This window comes from Myotis lucifugus, unplaced genomic scaffold, assembly GCF_000147115.1.
Source record: "Myotis lucifugus unplaced genomic scaffold, Myoluc2.0 scaffold_137, whole genome shotgun sequence".
In the NCBI taxonomy this organism is placed as follows: Eukaryota; Metazoa; Chordata; class Mammalia; order Chiroptera; family Vespertilionidae; genus Myotis; species Myotis lucifugus.
In genome coordinates this window covers 3,321,317-3,333,307 of record NW_005871185.1, presented here as the reverse complement: position 1 = coordinate 3,333,307, position 11,991 = coordinate 3,321,317, and the positions used below count along the sequence as shown (strand labels likewise).

The following is an 11,991-nucleotide window of genomic DNA, read 5'->3' as shown; positions in this document are numbered from 1 at the left end:
ACATCATATCATGTTATGCTTCACATACTACGCACACAGAGTGGAGTTCCTTACTAAGCCATAAACCATAAAAGTTTCCCCCAGAACAGTCATGAGACAGTTTTCTAAAACTTGGAGCTTGTCCTCTAAAGTCGAGGTCTCTTTAGATGGAAGAGAAAAGTTGTCCTAAGGTTTCTAATACCTTTTCACTTTTTAACTTAACACCTGATAGAAATGGCTTAATGTTACAATAAAAATTTTTAAATTACATTTATTGAGGTAACAGTGGTTAATAACATTGTATAAATCTTAGGTGTACAACATTATAAACTCTGTCGTGTACTCTATTGCATGCTCATCATCAAAAGTCTAGTTCTTTCCTTAGCATACATTTGACCCCATTTACCCAATTCACTCTTTTCCCCACCCTCTTCCCATTCCGTTGTCTGTACCGATGAATTTGTTTTTGTTTAATTAGTTTGTTTGTTACTTTTTTGTTTTCTATTCCATATGTGAGTGAAATCATACAGTTTTTGTCATTTTAAAAACTTAGAACAAGTGGTAGTTTCTATTTTTTCTCCTGTAGTCCACAACTTCGTCTTCCTTGTACTTTGTCATGATCATCCTTCCCTTCCTCCCCCCGCCCCGCCTCCTTTTTTCCCTTCGTTTATTTTGGTGAGGAGTCAACTATTTTCTGTTGCTCCAAACCAATGTCTGCCTACATTGACTGCCCGAGATGCTGTTCTTAATATTTAGCAGTTTTGCAGGAGATACACAGATATATCCTCCACACTTCTCTCTCATTTATCCTGAGACAATATAATGCTCCACACTGGAAAGTTGACAAGTTATTAAGACTCACCATGATATTCTGGACGGAGACAACAGAACATGGATAAGCCACTTTAGATACAACTTTAATGATAACTGAGTCCACATCTTCAGGAAATTTGTATAGAAAATACTGAGAATAAGAAAAAGATTTGTTAACCTTAAGAAATGTTTACAGTCATGAACTCAAACTACTTTCACATGAGTACGATCATTTTCTCTATTATTAAGCATAAAGTTTAGATGCACATCTCAGTAAACCTCTATGAATTCAGTCAGCCATTCATCTCACAAGTATTGAGCAACTTCTCTCTTCGGGACTCTGTGCCAGAGATTAGGACTATTTCAGTGAGTAAAAAAAGTAGGCATTTCATACAATATTGCCGGTCAGGGCACATGCCTGGGTTGTGGCTCGATCCCCAGTAGGAGGTGTGCAGGAGGCAGCCGATCAATGTTGCTATCTCTCTATCCCTCTCCCTTCCTCTCAAAGCAATAAAACTTTTTTTTTTTAAAGAAGATCTCTCAACCTTTGAATTAGGGATATGTTAGATGTAATATGAGGCAATATTTACTTCCATATGTTCATTTTGAAATATGAGGCTCCACCTTGTAAAGCAGGTAAGCCTGTTCTTCAAGAATCTTAACCAGCTTTCTACAGGCAAGAATTAGCAATAAATCCACCCTTCTCCTATTTTTTTGCTAAATAATTCATTTTCTGTCTGGAATGAAGTGGGAGGACATTTAGATTCAAAGACAAAACTTTACATCCAGCTACTGAAATATATGTTCTCAATTTGGAGCAGGCTAAGATATCTCTAAAAGTATTTAGATTCTGACATATCATCAGAATCAGGAAACATAATAGGAAGAGGTAATACTGTTTACCTAATTAGATTATAAATCCCCTGAAAAAAATTATTAACTCTAACTTTTAAAGATGTTACTAATAATGAAGAAAGTGGACTTCTGCCCAATAATTATAAATATGGTAACTGGTTGGGAAACTTGACATAAAATACGTGCTTAAGGTTTTGAGGGGGCCAACCAAAACAAGCCCATATTTTAGGACTCTAATAAATCTATCACTTTAAAGGCAAGGCAAAATATGTCAAAACTTAATTTTGCATAGCAACATCCTCTTTACTAACCTTATTCTGAAAACCAGAGCAATAAGAATAGAATGTTTTTCAATAATCCAAGGTCTTCTCAAGATTAAGGACTGTATTAACACTGGCTATCATCAACAAATCAACAAACAACAAGTGTTGGAGCGGATGTGGAGAAAAAGGAACCCTTCTGCACTGCTGGTGGGAATGCAGACTGGTGCAGCCACTGTGGAGAACAGTATGGAGTTTCCTCAAAAAACTAAAAATGGAACTCCCATTTGACCCAGTGATCCTACTTCTAGGAATATATCCCAAGAAGCCAGAAACACCAATCAGAAAGGACATATGCACCCCTATGTTCATAGCAGCACAATTCACCATAGCTAAGATTTGGAAACAGCGTAAGTGCCCATCAGCAGATGAGTGGATTAAAAAACTGTGGTATACATAAATACAGATGTAACAGGACAATAAAAGGAGAACCTGGCTATGCTGATCATCTGAAAAAAATAAAAAACAAAGTAAAAAACTGTGGTACATCTACACAATGGTATACTACGCTGCGGTAAAAAAGAAGGAATTCTTGCCATTTGCAACAGCATGGATGGACCTGGAGAGCATTATGCTAAGTGAAATAAGCCAGTCAGAGAAAGATAAATACCACATGATCTCACTCATTTGTGGAATATAGAGAACAACATAGACTGATCAACAGGGACAGACCCAAAGACAGAGAAAAATCGATCAGACTATCAATCCCCAGAGGGAAAGTAGGGGAGGGTGGGGGTAAGGGGAAGAGATCAACCAAGGACTTGTATGCATGCATATAAGCCAAACCAATGGACACTGACAACAGGGGGATGAGAGCATGAGTGCGGGGGTGGGGGTGGGGTGGAGGTTGGGGGTTAATGGGGGATGAGGACACATTTGTAATACCTTAACCAATAAAGAAATTAAAAAAAAAAGAATAGAGGCAGATAGTGATGATGAAGGTTGTCTGAGAATGTGCAATAGTTTGGGTGAGTTTATAGGAATGGAAAATCTTTTCTACAGTGGAAGAGGATATAAAATTCAGGCCAAAATGGGAACAATTAATAACAAGTAAGTCTTTTATAGATCTCGTAGAGTTTCTATTTTGTTTTATCAGTTTGTTCTAAGTACATTTTATTCTAGTTTGGGGTTTATAGACAAACTACTTAGGCTTTAGTATTTACACACCCTTTTAAACACCATTTTAAAAGAAAACAAAGCCGTAATATATAATCATCACTGATTTTCAGTCCACAAACTGAAAGTGCATTACAGCATTCACTGTATCATATTTACTATAACTCTGAACAGGACTATTAGACTATATTCATTCTGCAAGGTTTTTCCTCCCTTTCTAGCTATCTCCCATAGCACCTATTAACTAGTGCTTTCAAATATTTCATGAATTAACTAGCCAATAAATGTTAAGGGCAGTGGTTTGCGAGCCTGTAGTCCTCTTCTATCACTGGGTGGCAGTAGGCAGGCACTGTGGCAGCTGAGAAATTTATCAAGAAATGTGTGGGAGTCAGCTCATACGGATTTGTGGAGCTGATTGTACACATCTCTCCCCAACTCTGTGTTCAATGACATCACCTTGGCATCTTGAAGTTGACCATGATGAAGGTATTTATGCCACAGAAATGGGCAAATTCTACAAATCAGGGTTTTTTTCCTCCCTCTAAAATTAGTTGCTAAATATTTATCATCACACAGTGGTTGTAACAGATTTACAGTAGAGTCCATTTACTGTGTTAATCCCAGTTTTAGTATATACAAGACAAAAATTAAGTAGTCATTCATGACTAAAACTGTATTACAGCCTGCAGAAGATTTACAATAAATATCAGCACATTCAATAAATCTGTTTTAAACTATTGCCTAAACTTTACTTCTTCAGAATCCATGAAAGAAAAAAAAAGAAATGTAGCCAGAAGTGTCACCAGAAAAGCAGTTTAAATAATGAAAATTTTCATGTATTTATTCTATATATGCTTATAGTTTAATGGAGAGCACAACACAAATATCTAATTCTTATTATAATTTTTTCAGCATCCCTGTACTCTCTTTACGTAGGAGAAACTAATTTATTCCATCCACAACACTGTAGAAATTAAAATCTGTTTTATTTTATTGTATCTCCAGGTGAATTAAGTATTTGTGTATCCATTTAGTGTTGGCCTTCTACTTCTCTGCCCCTCACCCCCATCCTGATTATAAAAGGTCCATGAGGGCAGAAGTTGCATCTTTCCCTTCTTCATCCTGTTCTTCCCACCACCAAGTACAGTCTAACACTGCTTGGTACATAGTAGGCACATAGTAGACCTGCTAAATGAAAATTGAGCCAAGGAATATCTACAAATATCATGCCTCCCATTTCACATCAATTCAGGTGATAAGATTAAATGTTGTGTCCAAAGTTCTAGTGACATGAGTAACATTCCAAAAATACAAATACATCTTAAGCTGTGAAATATGAAGGAGAATACCACTTGCTGACTCCACCTATTACCATAGTAACACTATGGGTAACACTAATAGTAGAATCATAACCTTGACACCCTTCACTTACCTGAGGTTGAGAGGGGCTGGCAGTGAAGTGAAAGGCAACATTTGTCCTGAGAAATGTAAGTGGGAGAAGGGAAAATGAGAGGAAAACATAATAAATTAGCAAGCAAAAGTTATTTATTTAAAAGAAAGCCATCTTAAACCAGATGCAAGGAAAGCCTTATCCTTTGTGAAGGGAAGTCTGTTCTCCTCAAACTTACAAAGTAAACTGCATGGAAATTTGCTAACTTCAACTCTCAGGAAAGACCAAATTGGGGAGGGAGTCAACTTTATGTCTTTAAATACCCATGAAGTCATACCTATACAAGTACGTTCTTTGTTTACTTTTGCCTTTGGATTCTCTTAAGATTTTATAATCAAGCACAGGGTTTAGGTGTTAGAAGTGGGCTGAAAGAGGAAAAGAAGATGGGAGGTTCTTTTCAACAATGGAGATAACACCTCAAAATAATTTTGATGTAACCATGGCAAAAGATCATTTTTGTAAAAAATGTGGTGAATAGATAATCGCCATTGGACAGTCCCTAGGAATAGGAGTATACTCTTCCTGCCCACAAGTATTTCCCCAATTGTCTGCCACACCAGCTGAAATTCTCCTCCAAGATTTTGTCCTCTTTGGGTTAGCACTGCCTTCAGGATCTCTTTTACTATCTCTATATATAAAAGCCTAAACAACCATCCGACCGTTTGACTGCCTGACCGGTAGCTATGATGCTCACTGACCACCAGGGAACAGATGCTCAACGCAGGAGCTGCCAAGCTGTGGTGATTTGGCAACTGCGGTTCTCAGGTGGTGCACCCAGAACCAGAGAGAAGGAAGCTTGATTCTGGGGTGCGTCACCTGAGAACCGTCCTCTTACAATCCAGACTCCTTGGGGGATTTTGGAGACCTGGTTTTGGCCCGATCCCTGCAGGCCAGGCTGAGGGACCCCACCAGTGCACGAATCCGTGCACTGGGCCTCTAATCTATACTAATAAAAGAGAAACATGGTAATTAGTGTACGACCGCTACCCTTCCCATTGGCTAATCAGCATATCCTTATGCAAATTAACTGTCAGCCAAGATGGCGGCCGGCAGCCATGCACTGAAGCGAGCAGGGAGGCTTGCTTGCTTCAGTGACTGCGGACTCCAATGTTCCCCGCCTAACTTGCCGGCCTCTCAGCTGCAACTCTAAGCAACTATGTACTATGTTGCAAATAAGAAGCTAAACAAAACCCCAGAAACCAGCCGGACTGAAAGCCAGCCGGACCGCAACATTGTATCGATGTTTTCAGCAGCGAGGCCTCAGAGCTAAAGCTGGCCCAGAATAAAAAAAAAAAAAAAAAGAAAACAAGGAGCGGTTGGGAGCTTCAGTCACTCGCCAGCCGGAAAACAGCCCTCAGCCCCTCACCCAGACTGGCCAGGCACCCCAGTGGGGACCCCCACCCTGATCCAGGACACCCTTCAGGGCAAACCAGTCGGCCCCTACCCATGCACCAGGCCTCTATCCTATATAGTAAAAGGGTAATATGCCTCCCAGCACCGGGATCAGCAGAGACAGGGGGCAGCGCCCAAAACCCCCTGATTGCCCTGAGGCTCTCCCAAACCCCCTGATCAGCCCTGCTCTGTGCCTGATAGGGGGGAGCTGACAGGGGAAGGCGCCCTGCGGCTCTGTGTGTGACAGGGTGCGGTGCCCCAACCTCCCGCCTCCACGGGCCCTGCTCTGTGTGTGACAGGGTAGAACCATAACCTCTCCATCGGCCCTGCTCTGTGGGTAATAGAGGGTGGCGCCCCAACCCCCCCTCCACGGGTCTTGCTCTGTGTGTGACAGGGTAGAGCCATAACCTCCCCATTGGCCCTGCCCTGAGTGCGACAGGGTGCAGCGCCCCAACCCCCTGATCCGCCCTGCTCTGTGTGTGACAGGGGGCGGTGCCCCTACTCCCCTATCGGCACTACTCTGTGAGTGACAGGGGGGAGCTCCCCAACCCCCTGATCCACCCTGCTCTGTGTGTGACAGGGTATGGAGCCCCAACCTCCCTGATGGGCCCTGCTCTGTGTGTGACAGGGTACAGAGCCCCAACCCCCTGATCGGCCCTGCTCTGTGTGTGACAGGGTACAGAGCCCCAACCCCCTGATCGGCCCTGCTCTGTGAGTGACAGGGGGCAGTGCCCCAACCCCCTGATTGGCCCTGCTCTGTGAGTGACAGGGGGCAGCGCCCCAACCCCCTAATCGGCCCTGCTCTGTGAGTGACAGGGGGCAGTGCCCCAACCCCCTGATTGGCCCTGCTCTGTGAGTGACAGGGGGCAGCGCCCCAACTCCCCAATCGGCCCTGCTCTGAGCCTGACCAGGGGCTGCACCTAGGGATTGGACGTGCCCTCTGCCACCGGGAGCAGGCCTAAGTCGGCAGGTCGTTATCTCCCAAGGGGTCCCAGACTGCGAGAGGGCACAGGCCGGGCTGGGGGACCCCCCTCCCCACCCCCCTGAGTGCACAAATTTTTGTGCACCGGGCCTCTAGTTGATTATAAAAGCTTGAGTTATCCCAAAGGCAAAATTGTCTATGACAGTAAATAGCAAATAGCACCAAAATAATATAATGGAGTTATTTTCTCTCCAGGTGATAATTTACTGTGAATTATTGGATTAGGTTCTTTCATTCTTCTGTGAAAGACAGCAATGGTCCAATGCAGAGGAAAGGAGAGGCTGAGGAGAGTGCAGATAGCACACATTTGTGGCACAGAGTGCTGTCTGGAATGAACGTATGTGAAACAGTCCAAGAGGCTGGAAAACACTAAGACAAGTTCGATCCTCGATACAGTTTTGCAGGGGGCTGCTTTAGCCTTTTATTCGTGGTGGGTTTTGGCTCATCTTTAGCCATGAAGATCACTCATACAAACTCACACCACACTCTCAGCATCTGCACCTGGGGAATGGCATGCCCCCAACCCTCCAATGTGGCTTGCATTTCTGGGAATCTGAACCTGAACTTCTGGGAATTTTAACCTGAACTTCTTCTGAGGTCCCTCCCCAGATTTATAGCCTGGTGCTCTAAATAGTCTTTCTGTCCACTCCTAATTTTCCTTTTATAAAAATTAAATAGTTTTAAACAATTGTGTTAAAGATTCCTTTAGAAAGGGCATGCCAAAACATTTAAGAAATTTATAATTGGAAATGTTTAAAAGTCATAAAATTTGAGCACTATTTCTAAAGGTAATGACCAACAATTTAGGCTGTTGACAGACTGGGCTCAGAATTTAGCAATGGATGAAATTTTTACATATCCACACTCAACAGAAATAACCTTCAGTGTTGAGGATTGATTCTGCTGAAGTACAGTTTAGAGCTTGTGGCCTTAAGTCACCTAAAGAGCCACCAAGTCAGTGTCAAGTCCAGTTGTGTATGTGCTCCTGAGATGCCATGGCCGGCCGGAGTGAGGACCCACAGTGCTGTGTGTGCCAGGTAGCGCCCTCTTAGTGTGGGGAGTGCCATCTGCTGTTACCAGGGCAACAATTCTGTTCGTTGCCAGGTCAGGGGAACAAAAAGGACACTGATTTTCTTGGCTAGCAACACACATCATGAAATATCCAGAAGGAACCAGATTCCTTTGGCCAGAAATACATTTTTATATTCCTCCCTATCACTTGAATTCCAGTTGTAATGGAATGTATGAGTATTGATATGAATTTTCCGAGGCCTTATTTCTTGTTATTTATTTTTTCTTTACCAGTACAACACACACAAACATTTAACACATATTGTTTTCTTTAAGATCGTCACATTTAAGTGCTCCCTTTCTTACGGAGTCAACAGTGTGTGCAAAACAAACATTGTGTCTATTACACATGGAAAGTTCTGCTTCCTTCCCCATAGGCTCTGACAGAGGTGGGGGAGGTTTGTTTTTATCAAGGGTCATTACCCAACAGAACAAAGTCAGTTGCCGACTCAAGTGCAGCTTTAATTTTAGAAAGAGAAGTATAAAAACTTCGTCTTATTTGTTTTAAACCCAGGAAATAAATGATTACTCAATAAATGTAAGAAAAACTGAAAACTGACTTAGTTCCCTTGTCTTGGCTAGTTTGAGGAAGAGGGGGAAGAGAAAAGGGACAGATGGAATCAAGAGAGATGAGCATGCAGATAAGACAGAAGAAGAAGAGGGAGGCTCATGGGGCAGATAAGAGAAATACATACAGGGGAGCAATCAAACATAAGAAAAGGGAAAGGGGGATGGGAAGAAAGGGTAAGTGAGAGAGAAGTAAGGACAAAAGCTAAGTGGTTTTTGAGGTGAGTACCAGAAAGGACTGTGAGATTCAGGGCATATTATCTACTTTATGATAGCAAGCCCCTATCACAGATCAGAGAAGGCGTTCTAAACCCCTGCTTTGTTGTTGAAGAAAATTATACTCTATTATTCACGTGTACTATGGACTTGAGAATATCACTTTCTCTTATCTGCTTACTGCCATCTGTCAGGTACTCCCTTTGCTTACCCAACCGTCCCCTACCGATGCTCCAGTCCACTGTAACCCTCCACCCCATCGCTCTAGTGTAAGTATAGACTTTGCACATATGCGCTAAATCCTATACTTAGCATACAAAATCCACTTTTATTTGCCTTTCTACCCTTTGGTTTATAAATATATTCTAGTCTCAACCATTTTCAAAATAAATAACAAACAAAAACAACCCAACAATTTTCCTTCCTTTTCCTTGTATTTCCCTTCTTTGATGTTATTCTATATCAGGGGTCCTCAAACTACGGCCCGCGGGCCACATGCGGCCCGCCGAAAACATTTATGCGGCCCGCCGGGTGTTTTTGCCGCCGCTGCCTGTCCTGCTTAGCAGCCGACTCGTCCCAGGCCCGCAGTGCGCATGTGTGGAATGTCTGAGGGACAGTGAACTGGCCCCCTGTTTAAAAAGTTTGAGGACCTCTGTTCTATATCCTCCCTCTCCTTCACAAACCAGCTTCTTAAGAGTGTTTTGCTTGCATCTTTCATTCATTCTATCCTCTTCCCACTGCTATCAGGATCCTTTTCTGCCTTAAAACTATTTTCTAACTATGTACATTCCTAACCTGGGAGGAGAAAACTGGAATAGCAATAAGGATAGAAGAAAATTATTTAAGGTCTTTCTTAAAACAAAAACAAAAATTCCTTCAGGAGAGTAATACAAAATACCCGGCCACCAGTGACACCTGCTTGGACTGCAGACAGGACAGGGCCCTCACCCGTCCCTGAGAACAGACACCTAGGAGGTGAACCACCCTTCCTCTCTACACCAGTCTCCTACTGCCTCCCTCTTGCACAGAGCACATAAGGCCCTGCTGCCCATCTGTGAGCAGGAGAGGTCAGAAGGTGCGAAGACAATGTGCCCAGTAGAAAATGTCCTTCTGGAGTGCTGATCTGTAAGGAAGGAAGCTGGGTTGAGCATGCACAGGCACAGGAAGAGCAGACAAGTGAACAGAGAACGGCCCCAGGGAGTCCTCCTTACTGTAGCTGGAAGTGCTGGATCCTGGTAACCAGCAGTTTGTACTGGGCGCCTAGGGGTGCCATGGATGCTATATCTACAAATATCAGATGCTCCAGCGGTCCTGTTTCATTGGTTGCTTCTGATGGACATAAGGTGCGGCTCACTTCCTGATAGTTGTAGGTCCTCTGGTATCTGTAGCAGCCAAAGGAGGGAAAGATCAGCCAGAATGAGAAAGAGGGAGAGAGAGAGAGAGAGGGAGAGAGAGAGAGAGAGAGAGAGAGAGAGAGAGAGAGAGAGAGACTCAATGAACAAGCTGGGAAAGAAGTTTATTGCGATTCACTTCTCTCTAAATTTGTTTTCAAGCCCTTATATTTTAAATGTCAGACTGGACCCATTGATAGTGATTTCAGAAGCAGTGTTTTTGGTGTAGGACTCTGTGACATAGTAACAGGGCTGTGAAGTCTGTTTAGTGCTGACCTGTTCACTTAGGCAGTGACTACATCACACTAACCCATCCTCCTAATTCAAAGAGGAAAAATACCACATTGCAAAAGAGAAACTGTCCTGATAAAACAATCAGGCGACTCCATTTTTTTTTTTATTCTTCAAGCTTTTGCTACATGGAACATAAAGAAAGTCCCAGAGTCCAAATCAGTATTTTAATTCTCAAATTCCTCCGCCTTCAAAATCATTATAACTCATACTCTATGTCCATGTCTGAATGCCTTCTGGGTTTTCACTTATAGTCCTATAGTGCCTTGTGTAGTTTCCCTGTAAAAATATAAATTCCATGAGGGTAGACACTTTGTTGGGATCTTTTCCCCACTGTTGTACTCCAGCACCTATCACCTACTCATGCTCAATACATATTATGGAATGAAGATTGCAGACTCGGTGGGCATTTTGAAGAATGGAAGAAGTGTCACTCATTTAGGTTGACTTCTGGGCCTGTCCCTGTCCTCAATAGATGACCCGCTAACCAACCAAGAGCTACAGAACATTTATTTGAATCTGAATAGAATTACAATTGAAAAAGTTCTTTGGGGTGCTACAAATCTGGGCAGAGTTCTCATGTGAACTTCAAAGGGGATGGCTATTGAGCAGAGCTGAACACGTGGGGTATGTACCATGACTAGCATTTGCACTGAGCATGCATCATATGTCAACATTCCAAATGTCAGATTTCTCATTTCACTAGGGCTGTGGTCAGCAAACTGCGGCTCGCGCGCCACATGCGGCTCTTTGGCCCCTTGAGTGTGGCTCTTCCTAAGCCTTAGGAGTACCCTAATTAAGTTAATAACAATGTACCTACTTATATAGTTTAAGTTTAAAAAATTTGGCTCTCAAAAGAAATTTCAATCGTTGTACTGTTGATATTTGGCTCTGTTTACTAATGAGTTTGCCAACCACTGCAAAGACCAATTAAGATCTGGGCTATTGAAAGGAAGTGATGTCGTGAAGTTGTCTGGGAAAAGACCCACTTACAGTCCTTGGAAGAGCAGCGGAACCTGCCAGGACAGCACCTCTTTCTGCTGACGCACCACGACCAGGACCGGGTAGTCAAGGTTCTCGGAAGAGCTGTTCACATGCACCCGCATGGCGCTGACCTGTGAGCAGGGCAGAGAGAGGTGATGCACATCCCACACACACAGACACACACAGGCACGCATCATCGCTGACCCCTGAAGCCCTGAAAAACTTTAATGTTTCACATTTACTTCTGACCATAGATAGTCCAAACGCCTCAGCTGTCTTTCCCTCACTCACATTGTAACTACAGGGGTCTCAACCTTGATTGCAGTTCTTTTTTTTTTTATTGCAGTTCTTATGTGAATTTCTTTTTTAAAGAACTAATGCCTGGGTCCAACCCCTCAAAATTCTGATTTAAGTGGTCTTGGGTGAAGCCAAATTGTGGAGCCTTCCCATGGCAGGCTGAGGAGTTAGAACTGGGTTGTCAACACAAGATTTTGAGTATAAGCCCAGAACAGAAAAATATGTCCTTTACTTTTTATTTGAATATAAATGCTAAAGACAAATATA

General features: G+C 42.8%; 1 protein-coding gene across 1 annotated transcript in view; it reads right to left on the bottom strand.

Annotated features, from left to right (window-relative positions):
* The window catches only part of SIDT1 (SID1 transmembrane family member 1), a 78,279-nt gene that overhangs the window by 39,428 nt on the left and 26,860 nt on the right, over window positions 1-11,991 (bottom strand). Inside the window, exons 2-5 of the mRNA XM_023758708.1 lie at window positions 11,437-11,558; window positions 9,973-10,143; window positions 4,516-4,561; window positions 842-943 (exon numbers count right to left, since the gene is read on the bottom strand). Coding sequence (XP_023614476.1) covers window positions 842-943; window positions 4,516-4,561; window positions 9,973-10,143; window positions 11,437-11,558 — 441 coding nt within the window. The remainder of the gene's footprint in view (window positions 1-841; window positions 944-4,515; window positions 4,562-9,972; window positions 10,144-11,436; window positions 11,559-11,991) is intronic.